The sequence below is a fragment of the Canis lupus genome, chromosome 12 (assembly GCF_011100685.1).
Source record: "Canis lupus familiaris isolate Mischka breed German Shepherd chromosome 12, alternate assembly UU_Cfam_GSD_1.0, whole genome shotgun sequence".
Classification (NCBI taxonomy): Eukaryota; Metazoa; Chordata; class Mammalia; order Carnivora; family Canidae; genus Canis; species Canis lupus.
Genome location: NC_049233.1, coordinates 16,159,290 through 16,175,965, shown reverse-complemented (window position 1 = coordinate 16,175,965; position 16,676 = coordinate 16,159,290). Strand labels below are relative to the sequence as shown.

At 36.8% G+C, this 16,676-nt stretch overlaps 1 protein-coding gene across 1 annotated transcript; it reads left to right on the top strand.

Moving 5' to 3' along the window:
• The first annotated feature begins 3,110 nt into the window (after window positions 1-3,110).
• LOC119876862 (patched domain-containing protein 4) lies at window positions 3,111-10,764 on the top strand. Its single transcript, XM_038553375.1, has 2 exons — window positions 3,111-3,156; window positions 5,748-10,764. The coding sequence occupies exons 1-2, from the start codon at window positions 3,111-3,113 to the stop codon at window positions 7,379-7,381; spliced, it is 1,680 nt and encodes a 559-aa protein (XP_038409303.1). The 3' UTR covers window positions 7,382-10,764.
• The last annotated feature ends 5,912 nt before the right edge of the window (window positions 10,765-16,676 follow it).

Genomic DNA, 16,676 nt, shown 5'->3' with positions numbered 1-16,676 from the left:
TTTTTTTTTATTCACTATTTATTCATTTGATTGGTATGGGGAAGTCATATAGCCTTAGAGCCCAATAGAAAATTAAAATACTCATTTCCACCTGAACTCAGGGGTGATTTCCACAAACCCAATTACTGAAGGCATAGCTAACCAAAGCAGGAATAAATGCTCAGAGAAAGTAAAAAAAATTTCTCTGGAGCAGGTCATAAGAAGGAATATTATTTTTACCTTTATTTCTGATGTCACTGAAAAAGGAGATGTCAAACTCTCATGACCTTCTGAAGGCTTGACATATTCAAGTATAAAGGGAGGCCCACTAGTACATCATCTCAAGGCAAATGAAGAGAATTCTAATTCAGCTGATTAGAAAGAATTAGAAACTCACAGATGGTGCTTATTAGAGCAATATATCAAGAAAAACCCAGTAGGGAGCACTAATTGAATCAGTTACAATTAGTTCTGATTGGATTTAACCCTTGTTAAAAGTATTTTCTTTGGAATTCTGGGTTTGGAAGAGATTGGATTTGGGATTAAAATGGCAACTGTAGAATTTATATTCAATTTACAAATGAATAACATCCCTTTGAAGGAAGTCACTTTGGGCCAAACCATGTCACCTGAGTTTTCCTACAGCACCGTAGGTGCAACCACAGCGTGAAGTTCACACTGAAATGCTGGAGTTTAAAGAAATGTTGTTAAATGTGGGAAGGAATCTGTTCTCAGAAATCTATCTTACTTTAGAAGTCCTCTTTAGTTGTAAAGTGTCTACTTCAGGTTCAAATGGAATTATAACCAGTTCTGAATATTGTTCAACTCATTTAGGACTGAAATCAGTTTTATTTGGTAACAAAAATACATGTTTTTAGGGGCACCTGGGTGGCTCAGTGGTTGAGCATCTGCCTTCGGCTCAGGTCATGATCCCAGGGTCCTGGGATCAAGGCCTGCATCAGGCTCCCTGCAAGGAGCTTGCTTCTCCCTCTGCCTATGTATCTGCTTCTCTCTGTGTCTCTCATGAATAAATAAATGGAATTTTTTTTTAAATACATGTTTTTACATTTTAACCATTTAAGATTTTTCCCTCTGGCTGACCTGCAATGCCATGACCAAAAGAAGGATCCACATAATCCTCATTTTTTTTCCATACTCATCCATTGTAAATAGCAAAACTTGTTAAATTATTGTTAAATAGAGTAGATTAGCCAGATGTTACATAAGTTTTGCTTGTTATTGCAAAATGCTTCCATTTTCTTCTATTTGGAAAGAGGCCTCCCAACAACATCCCTAAAGACTTTTGGAATATTCAGTACACACACATACACACAAATCTTTTATTCTGATTCATTTCCCTCCTTGAATTTTTCTCCCAGTTCCAGCTCTGTCCAAAGCATTTTACTCCTAAAAGTGCTCTCTCTGTTCCTTCCTGAAACTTTGCCGAGAGGAAGATTAGTTATCTAATAATGTCCCAGTTGAGCCACTTATTACGGTATTCTAATATGATTGCTCATATACATGTCTCTCACCAGTCAGCAACTTGAATGGAATTGTTCGTAATACAAACTTAGGCCTTAGGTAAGACTTAAGGATTTTGGCAGAATGGGACAGAAGCAAAGAACTGTCAGGACTAAGGTACCAAGAAGAAATATAATAGAATCAGTTCAGGTCCTTGTTTGGTGAGGCAAGTCACATTCACATGTGTTCTATCATCATTATCTGAGATTGATCGCAGGTATCTTGTCTGAATTGGAATAGGACCCTCAGTGACAATGGAAAAATAGTGCATATGCCCTTTTAAAAAGCTATGATAGAGAGTTAAGGCTTCTTTCAAGTAAGCTGATATTCAAAAAATGGTATCAGCCTCAGAACGGAAACCAAAGTACAAAGCAAGAAACCAAGAGAGCAAATACTTCAGAGGTTTAAAAATAGGCTCTCTATGGTTGACAGGAGCCAAATGAACAGCAGCAAGAGTAATCCCAAATTCTAATTTCTTCTTACAGGATCCCTGTTCCATGAAATAACTAAGTAGTTACCAGTCTGGATGGATGGATGGTTGAGTAAGTTTAATACATACATACAAAACTGGAAAAAATACACAAAATTGTTAACAGCAATTATCTGTGTTATAGGACTATGAAACAATTTTTTCACCATTATTTTTTCCATCTTTCACAAATTTTTTATGGAAATATGTCATGTTTTTATAATCAGAAAAAGGTGATTAAAGCGTGTGTGTGTGTGTGTGTGTGTGTGTGTGTGTATACTATCTTTTTCTTTTGACTATACCAGTAATTCTCAATCAGGGGTAATTTGTCCCCCAGTCAGCATTTGGCAATGTCTGGAGATGTATTTGGTGGTCACAACTGTGGGGTGTGCTACTGGCATCTAGTTAGAAGATAGGAATGTTTCTGACCACCCTATGGGACTGCTTCTAAAATTCATATGTATTAGAAGCTATGCTCTCTGTCTCAGAATTACCCAAGTAAAAAATGACGTTCTGTTCTGACAGATATTGGAAAATATTGTGTTTCTTATTTACCTTTATGTTTTATATGTTGACTAGTAGAGGTCTTTGTGTATAACAAATATATATTGGGTTGAATTGAATTAAAAGTGTATAGCTCTTCTGGACACAACTAATGTAGATATAAAGATGCATAATAAATTTCAGAAAAAGCAATTAAACAATACATTTCTTTGACCCATCTAGAATCAAAACTTGATTGAATTCAACAAGAGATTAGTGGACATCTTCTGGGCATCTATCACTTAAGTTCCAGGTGTTCTGCAGAGTATAAAAGTAACATCAAATGTACTCTCTGACCTTGAAGACCTCGCAATCTAATCAAAGAAAAAGAACATATCCTAAGAACACCATTTTATTCCAGAGCAAAACAGTGCATGGTTGTGTGCCAAAATGAGTAACTAATTAGTGCGGTAAGACTTTAAGGAGGAGAAAAAATCATTATGTCTGGAATTGTCAGAGATGGCTTCCCAGCAAATTAGAGAATTGAGCTGATACTTAGCAGACCGATGGACAGAATTTCCATATGACCAGCAATGAGGAGAAGGTCTTGTAAGGCAGAGAAAATAGCATGAATAAAACTAAGAAGATAGGATTGATCATGGACGGGTTCACAGGGAGAGCAAAGGCTACCATGGCTGAAGCAGGTAATAGATCTGAACTGCTAGGAAATGGCCAGATTACAGTGAGAATCAAATGAGTATCAGTAGGAATGGCCTGTAAAATATCTAAACCTGTGAATGGGATAAAATATGCCCTCTCCAAAGTTTGGAAATTTTGTTTTCAGTCTTTATCACACTTAGAGTGGTTACTTAACCTAAAACGATTTAGCATCATCTTCCCACACGTACAGACCTTTGTACTATATAAAGCAACAATCTGACCTACATAGTGTACCTAATATTCCATAAAAGTGACCATTAGCAAAGGAAGACAAATTTAGCTGCAGCCCCATGTAGCCTTTTCCCTCCTTATGACTACGAAGATAGCAAGAGTCCTCATTTCAGAAGAGAAGAGCTCTAATTAAGGAATTATTTTAATTACTTCAGCTAATATCCTAATATTACATATTTATCAAGGGAATGAAATAACAAGTATTCTTTTTGGTCAAGGAATCTTGCAGAAGACAGAAATAAAGAATTAATGACAAGAATCAGTAGACTTAAAAAAATCATTAGACTTAACTTACATATATGTTGGGCCAGTAATTAAATCCCAAAAATCTGCAAAAAAAAAATAAAAACAAACAAAAACTTATCTTATACCTAAATGTAATTTGCCTAACCTTTCTACTTGCTAGGATAAACTTATCTTTTCTGACTGAGAACTCAAGAGAGAACTTTGGAGGATAATAGGCTTTATAATTAGGATAAGAAGAACTCCAATGCAATAACAATTAATGATTAATAAAAATTCGCAATATAGGTGTACCCATGTATCTTTAAAATCAAATATTCGTATTAGGCATATTTAAACCCATAAATACTATAGTCTAACTATAAAGCGAGAATTCTTAGATGCTCATAAAACACGTTTCAGAATTGTTAACTTACCCAAAAAACTTTGTTGGTTAGGAATAGATGCAGCTGCATGTAATAACTGTACTTCCAGTGGCTTAGACAAATGGAGATTTGACTCTCTCTAAAGAGACTTAGAGAAGATGGTAGACTATGGCTCTTATTGGTGGCTCCATGATGCCATTTAGGGCAAAGCTCCTTCTGGTTTTCTAATAACCATCTTAAGGTGACCATCAGTTACATTACCCAGAAATATGTCACATAAGCCACCTCTGGTTGAAAGGTAAGCTGAGAAATAATTTTTAACTTGTGCCATCGCAGTCCCAAATAAAAGTAACAAAGAATGGGAAAAATTATGTAGGCTTATTAGCAACCCTATCAACAACACAAGATCAGTAGTTATAGTAAGATTTCATCCATCATGTTTGTTAAAGCATTACTAAGTGAAATGCTACAACATTCAGGTGCTGCACAAAGTCCATTTTCCGAGTTTTCTTGAACTAGGTCATTTTATGCCTTCAAGCCACATTTTTGTCTAATGGATTTCTTGGAGAAGAGCCCAAACACAGCTTGTATCCATTCATAGAAGAGGTTGTGTGTAGTATCGTTTTGCCGACAAGGGCAAGAGTGATCTTTGAAATTTTCACTCACTCAGAAAGTTAGCAATTGATATATTGTGGCTGGTAATTGACAGAACTAATTCAGGGAAGTAAAAACAAGGGAATTGAAGGTATGGTATGATATCTTTACTTTCCCAGTGGCTTTCAACTTTTGCTGATAAGGAAGCAAGTGGTACTATCTTAAGAGTGTTAAGTTCCTGGAGGGAGGGGAGCATGGTGGGAGGCGGGGGAACAGTTCAGTATCTAACTAACTGTATTTGGTACATAGCAAGTGCTCAAGTAATATTTGTTGAATGAAGCTTTTTCTTCTTTACCCTTATTAAAGAGTGCACAGGAAGTTGATCAAAAAGAAGCATTCCCCATCCACTTTAATGAAGCAACCGTTAGTCAGCATCCATACTGCGTGAATAAAAGCTCTGTGAGGAGCCCAAAGGAAATGCTTGCTGTGATCTGTCACCCTGAAGGTTTTGCCCTGTCTTTTATGTGACCTAGCAGGTTTTTTTTTCAATTCACATCTAATGTTAATTAATCAAATCTATAGGAATTGGTTTCTAAGCCATTTGGCCACCAAGCAGATTATGAACATCGTAAAATCAATGTAAAGTGATTTTTAAGTGTTTAAAATCATCTTATGATTTCCTAAAGCAGTATGTAAGTCAGCTTCAAGTGGAGGTTAGGGATTATCAGTCAATGCATCAGTTGATCAAGCATTCAATTGGTGTCGAGGGGCATTTGGAGATGCATGAATGACACTCCCTGCCATTCGCGATTCGTGACTCATTTAGGGAGACAACATGTGGGCAGGGTGAGAAAATAACATAATAATGTTAATTGCATTTATGACTTGTTGAATCAATAAGACAGATAACACATGTTTTGTTTTACCCAGAATACCAATGAATTTGGACTTTGCCGAAGTGGGCACAGGAACTAAATATATCCCGTTGTGTAACTCAAATTTTGAGACCCTGGTAGGAGGATCATAGCATTTTGCAGACTGGAGTTTAAAGCACTGCTTAGCATAGATAATCTATAAAGAATTCACTTGAACCATAGGAGGAAATAAAAACAATTATTCTTTTTCTTTTTTTAAAAAACTAGGTCATGGAACTAAAGGAGTATTTGAGCTTCTGTCTGGATGGCGGAGAACAAGAGAGAATTTGCCCTTCAAAGACAGGGTGGCAGATGCCTATTCTGATGTGATGGTCACCTATACCATGACCAGCTCCCTGTACTTCATTACCTTTGGCATGGGTGCCAGCCCATTCACAAACATAGAGGCTGTGAAGGTCTTCTGTCAGAACATGTGTGTCTCCATTCTGTTGAACTACTTCTACATTTTCTCATTCTTTGGCTCCTGTCTGGTCTTTGCTGGCCAACTCGAGCAAAACCGCTACCATAGCATCTTTTGCTGTAAGATCCCCTCTGCAGAATACCTGGACCGCAAACCAGTGTGGTTCCAGACAGTGATGAGTGATGGGCATCAACAGACATCCCATCATGAGACGAACCCCTACCAGCACCATTTCATTCAGCACTTCCTCCGCGAACATTACAATGAATGGATTACCAATATCTACGTGAAGCCATTTGTTGTCATCCTCTATCTCATATATGCCTCCTTCTCCTTCATGGGGTGCTTGCAGATCAGTGACAGAGCCAACATCATCAATCTACTAGCCAGTGATTCCCCGAGCGTTTCCTATGCCATGGTTCAGCAGAAATATTTCAGCAACTACAGCCCAGTGATAGGATTCTACATCTACGAGCCCCTGGAGTACTGGAACAGCAGCGTCCAGGAGGATCTGCGGAGACTCTGTAGTGGGTTCACTGCAGTGTCATGGGTGGAGCAGTATTACCAGTTCCTGAAAGTTAGCAACATCAGTGCCAATAACAAGAGTGACTTTATCAGTGTCCTACAAAGTTCATTTTTAAAAAAGCCAGAATTCCAGCATTTTCGAAACGATATCATCTTCTCCAAGGCAGGGGATGAAAACAACATTATTGCTTCTCGCTTGTATCTGGTGGCCAGGACTAGCAGAGACAAGCAGAAGGAAGTCATAGAAGTGTTGGAAAAATTGAGGCCCCTGTCCCTATCAAAGAGCATCCGATTCATCGTGTTCAACCCCTCCTTTGTGTTCATGGATCACTATGGCCTGTCTGTCACAGTGCCTGTTCTGATTGCAGGCTTTGGTGTTCTCCTGGTGTTAATCCTGACTTTTTTCCTAGTGATCCACCCTCTGGGAAACTTCTGGCTAATTCTTAGCGTCACCTCAATTGAGCTGGGCGTTCTGGGCTTAATGACATTATGGAACGTCGACATGGATTGCATTTCTATCTTGTGCCTTATCTACACTTTAAATTTTGCCATTGACCACTGTGCACCACTGCTTTACACATTTGTATTAGCAACTGAGCACACCCGAACACAATGTATAAAAAGCTCCCTACAAGAGCATGGGACAGCCATTTTGCAAAATGTTACTTCTTTTCTTATTGGGTTGGTCCCCCTCCTATTTGTGCCTTCGAACCTGACCTTCACACTGTTCAAATGCTTGCTGCTCACTGGGGGTTGCACACTTCTGCACTGTTTTGTTATCTTACCTGTGTTCCTAACCTTTTTCCCCCCTTCCAAAAAGCACCACAAGAAAAAGAAACGCGCCAAACGAAAGGAGAGAGAGGAAATTGAATGCATAGAAATTCAAGAGAACCCTGATCATGTCACTACAGTCTGAAGGGTGTAGACAAATGGATTCTTTTTCTTTTCCAGTATTGCACAATGATGCAGGGAGAGTAGAGCTCAGACCTCAGATGCTTGGGCTGGCCAGGGGTAACAAGGAAAGTCAGATCAAGAGTGAATTGTTCATGACACATCAAGGTGTCCACTTCTTGGGGGGAAGACAGAATCAAGGAGGAGGGAAATGTTCTTTGCAACCTTGTTCTCCACTAAAGATAAGTTTGTGGATGTGATCTTGGAGCTCTTCCAAGGAATGGACAAACCAATGGGGTGTTAGAAGGCCAAAAGCTCTAATTGCTTTCAAAAATAGAATGCTTAAAAAAAATGGAGAGGAGAGGAAAGGAGGCCTCTAAATAGGGAAGATGATAGGAAATGTCAAAATTGCCATGGCACTTCTCTTATTTGTGTTTTGAACAGGTTGGTCAAAGGAAACCTATGCACTTGGGAAGTACATATTTAATCCTGTCTAAACCAAAGGACTTCCCAATCCATTTTACATGTACATATATATGTATATATGCCATATATACATATACCTAGACTTGTCTTTAGTGCACATTGATGTTTGTGTGGAAGAAAGTGTCCATTTGCAGATGGGCTGGCCTTTCTCTAAAAAGTCAAATCAGCCTTAGCCAAATATAGACGAATTAATGGCAATTCAAAGTCAACTCATGTTTCAACAGCAAGGGTTTTAGTCAACTGTGTGAAAAAAGAAGAAAAACAGAGATGTGAGCCTATTCAATTCTACATATGATGTCAGACTTTGAGATTCCAGCTTTGGATGACTTTAGTAAAAAAACACAAAAGGCATTTAAATCAATCACTGCATGGACAAGTGTTAAAATTTCATGTTGGAGCTAAATAGTTGATAAGGCTTTTCATCGGCATTGAATGATTCTCTATATTTGGGAAGGCTGATTTGACTGCCTTCAGAGAGCTTACCCACTGAAAATGAGCATTTTATACATATTGTCCATACATGTGTGTAATCGTGCATGTGTGTACGTGTGTGTGTGTGAAAGACAGCTGGGAAATACCATAGTTATAGTGCTCTCATTTTAGATGATGAAAATATACTGCCATGGAATACAGATAATTAATGTAGGAGAAAGGAGATCTAACTAGGAGGCGTCATAGAATGAAACAGAATAAATGTATCATCACCAGTCATCATGCACCACCAACTGGTTCTTAGCATAAGGAAAATATCCTAATCCTATAAAGTCTAGTGTGCTCCTTGCATTAATATTAGGCACATTGATCAGGCCATGATCACTACAGTAGTGGTTACTATAACTACTGCAATATTGTTTTGTAGCTTCTTGCAATATCATTGTTCTTGTGACCTGGAAAGTGTTCCTCGGTTGGCCATCACGTAGGGTGTTCGTAGCTCTCCAAGGTGGCATATTAACTGTAACTGCTGCTGAATTCTCTCCTAAAAAGTACCGAAGTAAATGTTTTCATTGAGTTAACATGTCAAACTGCTCCCCAGCAGATAGATTTAGTCTGTTGGGTGCTTACATGGATTAATATTAATGCTGTGCTTCCTGTCACAGAAAATTACTAGAAAATGCCTTTTCCCATGCCAAGCAGTAAAATAAGTTAATTTTCAGGTAGGACTGAACAAATGTCCAGTGACTATAAAATCTTTTAGTAACCTCTCTTACCTGGAAGAGAGCTACTGTTTCCCATCAACTTTGGTTGTATATTTTAATTGAATCTAAAATATTAAAATCTGAGGAATGGGGGAAGAAAAGGAAAAACCTCCTGGACTCAGTTAGGTTCAGAAAAGAGATACAGACCATTTAATTCTGGTTACAGTCTTTGGAAATGAAGTCAATAGATTAATGAAGTAACAAAATGACAAAACAAATGTACTTTCTGAATAAGGAGTTTATCAGGATATTAAGGGAAAGAACTGCCCCTAAAATGAAAACCATTTAACCAAATTTTATTTTAGTAAATGAAGTTTGCTTTGTCCTACCTTGAGGTTACTGAGTTTCTATTAGAATGATTCATGTCTTCTCAATTGCATTCATGTGGGCAGAGTATCAATAGATCGAGTATGGAAAACAATTGCGATAAGCATAGCTATTGTTCTCACATCATTTGTTAAGTTCATGTCACAGATATCCCTAGCCTTTTGCCTCCTGAATGGCTCTGCTAGAATGAAATGGTATTTGACACTAGTAGACCTGCAGACCATGATCTCATATCTGAAGTAGAAATTTCTGGAGAGTTGGGTTTTGGGAAGAGGGAGGAGGATTCTTCTTTCATAGTTTACTCACCACTTGTGAAGATTTGCCTTTCATCCCTTTCAAAAGATGGCCATAATCAGCTGAGACATTTTATTAACTATTACTCCATTTCTTCCTGAGGTATGCCATTCTCCATTCATTTACCAAGCTATAAAAAGCTTGCCTATTAGGGTCATTTATTTCTTGATTAATTTAGACGATGCCACACTCAAGGAAGATTGGCAGGCTGATTTATAAAGAAAGAATCAAGCATGCCAGTTGCCAAATGCATATGAGGATGGTGGCATAGTTTGCCAAACCACCAGGGCAGTTCCAATATCATATCTCCATCTAGACAGCCTCTGGATGAGGGAAAACAGTTCTTTTTTTGCTTATGACTTCAAGGATCAAAGTGAGTATGGTAAATGTGAATTTCCCATTGTTCGAGTGACTAGAGGGGTGGAATTTTGGAAGGGACGTTCTTTTCCAGGACACCATGGTACTCTTTAGTGAACTGGAGCAATAATTTATTGAAATGGAATTTCTTGTTCTGGAAGAGTTAATCTATCACCCAAAATGCCCCTGCTCAGTCTCAGGAAATAATTTAAGCCTGTAAGGAATCTAAATGAGCATCATCTGACCTCCCAACCTCACTGTGCAACAGATATTTCCAAAAATTCCAATTACTGAATGCCAAGATACATTTTAACATATGAGATCATGATTTGCAGGTAATGCCCAACCTCTGCCTTTTCTGGTAGCTTATGTGCAACTCTCCCTACTTTTTCAAGTTTACTGCCATAATTTTGTCCATTTGTGAAATATGATGGTGTTCAAATTGAGAACATACCTACTGCTGGAAGATGACCGATCAACTCCTGGAAGAAAAGAACCCATGGGAAGTATCTCATATATGTCGAATATTGTATTTTGCTGAAATGTGTTTTTCTCTTAAAGCGAGAGATTTTAAAAGTTTGTAAAAAAAAAAAAAACAAAACTACCTTTTCTGAATTTAAACTGCAATGTGGATTTGTTTTCTTCCATCAGAATATAAATTTGAAGTAGAAAATGGCATAAGAACTCCATTCTCCACAATGGTTAATAAGCTCCAAAAAGGTACTCACCTAAATTATGGAAAGATTTGGTTAACCCCCATGCCTAACATTTTTAAATGAAAGGTATGCTTAAGTATAATCTCTTGTATTTTTCCATGGGAAGTGAAACCTCTCTGACAGTTGTGCATGAATATTCTATGAAAGAATTATTCTTCACCAAGGTTGTATCATGTGTTCCTTTCCCATTTGGTCCCTATTTATTTCCACATAATTTGGGTTTTACCTTGTGAGGGTAGAAGAATTCGGACAAATGAAGCTCCTACAATACTAGAATAGCCATTCTTGAATGTTGAATTCGAGAGGGTGAGAGCTTTGTCCATTTTGTAATTACCCATGCACTTTCCCATAATAATCCTCTAATCCTTCCAGGTTCATGGTTAGAGCTAGGGATTAACTATTGCCATTCAGAATTACATGTATTTTTATAAGTTGACTGTAAGTACCATAATTACAGTCACATATTTTTATAACCAAATAGTTATGAATGCCTGGCTCTATGCATGCATTGTTACTAATAGTACATAGATTTTTAAAAACACTATTTTCATGATTATTGCAACTTTTATTAAAATTCTCATATCAGCTATTCATAAATGCCTTGTAGGTTTTGTCCCAAAGGCCTAAAGTTCACAGAAAGTTTCATCCCAAGGGGAACAATTTAAAAATTGCCTTTCCTGGGTGTCAATGGTAGCAACCTCTTCTTGAATGTCCTCTGGAAAATCCTAGAGGCTAAATCTGGCTTCCAGGTAAACGACATAGCAGATCCTGTGTTAGTCAGTAATTACTCATACTTTAATGTCTTATGTTTGCTGATCTCATGGTGAACCAGAAAATACAACACCTTGAGACTGGAATTTAGATCTTTTCTCCTGTGAGTTGGAGAACTCAATGATTTTGCTCAAACTCTTTCTAGAGGGATCTCTCTGTTCTTTTGGTGTCTGCCAATGGTATTGATAATCCTTTCAAATGTGAACCCAAAAACTGTCATTTTTTTCCAAAAGAAGCACTTTTATTCCCTTCAAAAACAAAACAAAGAAACAAAAATTATGTCTTTATGTGTGTTACAAAATAATTTTGTGACAAATTTTATGACATTGACTCAAAACCTGTCTATAGCTGAATTGATATGCCCTTGGAATCTCCCCATTTGAATTGAAAATAAGATTCAGCATCATCACTGCAGTACAGGGATTTACAAAAACCCTTTTAAGCAATGATCTGCCAATATATTGTATAGGGGAAATGAGCTAATTTTTTTCTTACTAGACTGTCTTCAAAATCATGATTCTAAATGTATTTATCCAAATGAAAGCTGCAAGATCATAAATGAAAGCAACAAAGACTCTGTGCATCAGGTCTACCATGGGAAGAACTATCTGTAGGTTTAATAGCAGGAAATTTCTTTGATTTCTAAACTAAATGGGAAGGTCAGGCCCACCATCATGTTTTAGTTAGAAGGGGAAGAGGTGGTGCTCTGTGTTTAAAGTTTTGTGTAGTTGGGTCAGGTAACATTTGAAATAAGTTTGAAGGAATCCTGAGAAATGAGCCCACATGCCTAGAAATCAAGGTGTCTATAAGTAGATGTGATAGAATAGGTAGGGAAATTCCATATATTTTAGAATTTAGGATATAGCACAGAGAATTGCATGGTGCCTCAACACTACAGATTATAAAACTGCTAGTAAAATTGATCATATGCAAATATATTTCACTTGAAGATTGCCTTCTCATTTGTCAAATTCATAACCTGATCTTTGCAAGGAAGTGCTCCTGAATTTCCATGCATGAACCAGAGACATAAATTTTTCAGTGGGAAAAAGTGGAGTACTAGGGAGACTCCTTGAAAAGAAGCTTCAAGTAAGCACCCAGATAGGCATTATTCATTCCCAGAGATGGCTGCTGGCATTCTTTGATTTTGTGTATCTTTGAAACATAACAAATAATTTTTTGATGTTTTCTCTGTACTTCATGTGGACCTCTCTGTTACTCCTAGAGAAGTCACTTACTTTTTTTATAAAATGGAAAACTATTTAAAGACAGAAATATATACGGTCAAAAACCATATACTAGAATAGTACAGATGACTAGTCTGTGGATAATTATATCTCTTCTGCACCTTTAAAGATGTTATCAAAATTAAATGAACTTATATCCTAAACTGAGAACTTCTATAAGGTAGATATTTTTAATATAATATTTATTAAAATATTATATAATATTAAAATATTTATTTAAAAAATCATGGCTAATTTTGCACTTCTATAAATTATAGAAAGCCAGTCCCTACTATTTTTCACAGCTGAAGTTTTCCTTAAGATAGTGTTCAAGGGTCATGCTAATTATGAAGCCTTACAAATCAGAAAGAAACTTTAGAAACAGAGGAGTGAGAGCATCATCCCCAGGGCATAGGATTCCTGTTCCATGTCACATGTTTGTATTTATTCCAACTAGGGTTTTTAGAAGTTACTTGTAGCTGTGCTCTGGTTTCTCACATGGCTAATGTCATAGCCAGATAGCAGAATGGTATGGTTTTCCTGTTTCCATAGTTATTAGAACAACCCCATTACCCACAGGGCTCTGTCAGATAAGAGGAGAAATAAGAACTCTGGGAGTAACTAGGAGAGCCTGCCATGGATAAGATACAGAGCTTATTATGAGTGTGTTGCTTTCCAGTCTTGTATAGATTTATTAACTTGGATTTGGGCAGAGGCAGCCTATGCTATGTTGTGGGGAGCATTTAAATTATCTAATGTAAGATGGTTAGTAGAATCTCTACCTGGAAACTAAAATACCTTCCATCATTCTACTTGGCTAATTCACCAGGTATTTGGTAGCCACAGTGAAAGAGCTAGAAAAAGACCAAACTGTCATATTCTGTCATGCCCAGATGCAATGCACAGCATCTATTTTGAGGTAGAATTGGGAAATTCTGGCATCTTCTCATACAACCACTGAGTAATGATAAATTAGACCCTAACCTCACCAATGCAATGATCCCAAAGTATTAGCAGAGGTTAATCAGCAACTTTATTATACTTTCATGTTAATTATGCATATTTTTCAGCAATAGATTTTCTTGTTCTTAAATAGGAAATCTATCACAGCTTGAAAAGGGCAGAGATCTCTCCAAGCTACCTCATAAGAATATTTAAAGACAAAATGGAATGCAACCTTTGATTAAATGGCAATATATTAAAGCCACAAACCAATATTACTTCTCACATCTCCCTGATGCCCTTTCATTTTCTTTTTTTTTTTTTTTTTTTTTTTTGTCCTTTCATTTTCTAAGTTTAGACCATCTAAATGTAAAAGGAATACCCCATATGCAGTCCTACTTGTGCATTCTGGTCAATGCAATGTTCATCAATGTGAAATCTCTCAGGGCTGTTGTTTCGTTATCTCTCTACAGACATCCCAGAACATGGAGCTTGGTTCAGAAAAAGAATCCCCTGACATTGACTTTGAGGCAGTGGTCTACCTAGGGAGGTACACAATCAAAAAATCTGTGAGTAACTCAGTAAAAACTCAAGTGCACTTCTTCTCAATGGAGGGAAATCTGAATTTATTTGTTTGTTCATTTACCCTAAGCAAATAGAGACAAAGTTAATAGTATCTGGCATTTTACTTAGGTCTTCTTTTCCACTGGATACCTTCACTATTATTTTTGCCTAAATTAGGATTCTGAAACATAGGTCACTTTTGGAAACGTTAGAATCAGTGAGAAGAAAACTACTCGGAAGAATCTTCGCCCATGTATAGACTAGCTCGAAAAATGAAAGTAGAAGCTGAGCACTTTATTTCCCTTTCTTTCCTAAAAGAAAAAGCCCAATTGCTTTCCTGGCAAAACAGAATGCTAATTTCCATAACAAAGAGGAACGATGAAAAGTGTGATATTATGAGACCCAGTGTCTTATCAATACAAATCTCTCTTTTTTTTTAAGATTTTATCTATTTATTCATGAGAGACGCAAAGAGAGAGACGCATAGGCAGAGGGAGAAGCAGGCTCCATGCAGGGAGCCCAATGTGGACCCGATCTGGGGACTCCAGGATCACAACCTGAGGGGAATGCAGACGCTCAACTGCTGAGCCACCCAAGAGGTCCTCAATACAAATTTCATAGCCCTACGTTGGACTCTGTGCTGAGCAGGGAATCTGCTGGAGGATCGTCTCTCCTTTCTACCCCTCCCCCCACTCACTTGTACATATGCTTGCTCTCTGTCTCAAATGAGTAAATAAATCTTTTAAAAAATAAAAATAAATCTCATAGCAGACAGGCACTTTCCCTATAAGAACAGTCTCTTTTCTAATGTTCTATGACATAGTTTCTTACTACATCTGTTCATGAAAACAGCCTCATTTCTCACTTGTAAAATAGTGCAAATACACTAATACACCACGTAAAGTTCTCTGCTTTGTCATATGGTACCTTGCGCTCTAACACCAAAGCTATGTATTGAAGAATGCTTGAAAAAGAATTTTGAACAAAAACGTCAATATCAAAAAAAATTTATCTAAAAAAGTTATATTTTCATATGTCTTCAAAGGAGGGAACCGCCTGAGTGCCCTTTTAGATCTTACTATGAAACAAATGTTCTTACAGGAGTCCTTCAGAAATTTCCAAATTAGCTGAATTTGGTACATTATCAAAATTTGTCTCTATAAGTGAAGAAAAATTATAAACTAGGCTTTTCTAACTATAATAAAAGTAAAGAAATAAATAATTTCCCATAGATTTGCACAGGTAAAAATACATTTAATAATTAATCTCATAAGCTAGTCAAGGAAAGTTACATTGCAAATAACTCCTTGTAATTTCATTATTCTTTTCATACTTTGGATACATGGAGATATAATAATTTAGTTAAATTCCTCAGGATTGCATTGTTTGATAAATCTATGATCTAAAGCCTAAAGGTAAAAACATTAAGAAAAATAACAATAAAGTTCTTAGCTGCTTACAAAAATGTCATCTCAGTTATACTTACTATAATGCCACTAGGCAAAATTACTTACAGTACTTCTGGCTATGTTGACCTTTTATTTTAACAACAACAAAAAATCTATGTCCATTAGTCATAATGGCGAACAGCTAGCATATTAAAATAGTGATAGGTGACACTGGTGGTTACTCTTTACTTCCTGGGGTCAGTTAACTGCTAGTTCTTCTAGATTGCAATCCCAAATGCTGCAAACTAGGTTATTCATAGATTCACTGTAATTTCCTATTAATATTAAGTGCTCTACAGAATATTATAATTTTTCATCTTCTTCATCTAATATCAGTGAGATATTTGCACTTCCTATCCTTTAAAAAAAAGATTTTATTAATTTATTTGACAGAGAGAGAGAGCATGAGTGGAGGAGTGGCAGATGGAGAGGGAGAAGCAGACTCCCCGCTGAGTAGGCACCCCAATATGGGGCTCCATCCCAGGACCCTAGGATCATGACATGAGCTAACCTGAGCCTAAGACAGACACTTAACTGACTGAGCCACCCAGGTGCCTCTGGGCTTCCTATCCTTTAAGGAAAGATTCCTCTAGGCTACCATCAAACTTCTTAATCCTAATATCTCATGACATCACCTTGTAACATAAAAACCTATACTTCTTTAGTCTTTTATTGAATCACAACTTCTAAAAATTATAAATTTTATCCTTTTAAAATGTATGAGTAAGTGCATTTTAAAAATATTATGATAATATATATCATTATTTCTACATGGTTAAGATAAGGCATTCTGAAGCAAATACAAAATACCTTGGCATTTCTGAAACATATTTTTTTGAATCTCTAAGTTCACAAATATCTATAACATATGAATTAGTAATGTGTTAGTACAATATGACGATGGCCCTTTAAGAACCCTAATAAATGAATTAATTCATGTCTAAGGCAATTTATAATCAGTTCAAAAAAATTTCTGCCTACGACTTCTCACTG

Bases quoted from the DNA above. Each gene is read 5' to 3' on its own strand.
- LOC119876862 (XM_038553375.1), top strand. From the start codon at position 3,111: ATGGACGGGTTCACAGGGAGAGCAAAGGCTACCATGGCTGAAGCAG. The intron at 3,157-5,747 runs GTAATAGATCTG...TTAAAAAACTAG, and splicing joins GGCTACCATGGCTGAAGCAG to GTCATGGAACTAAAGGAGTA.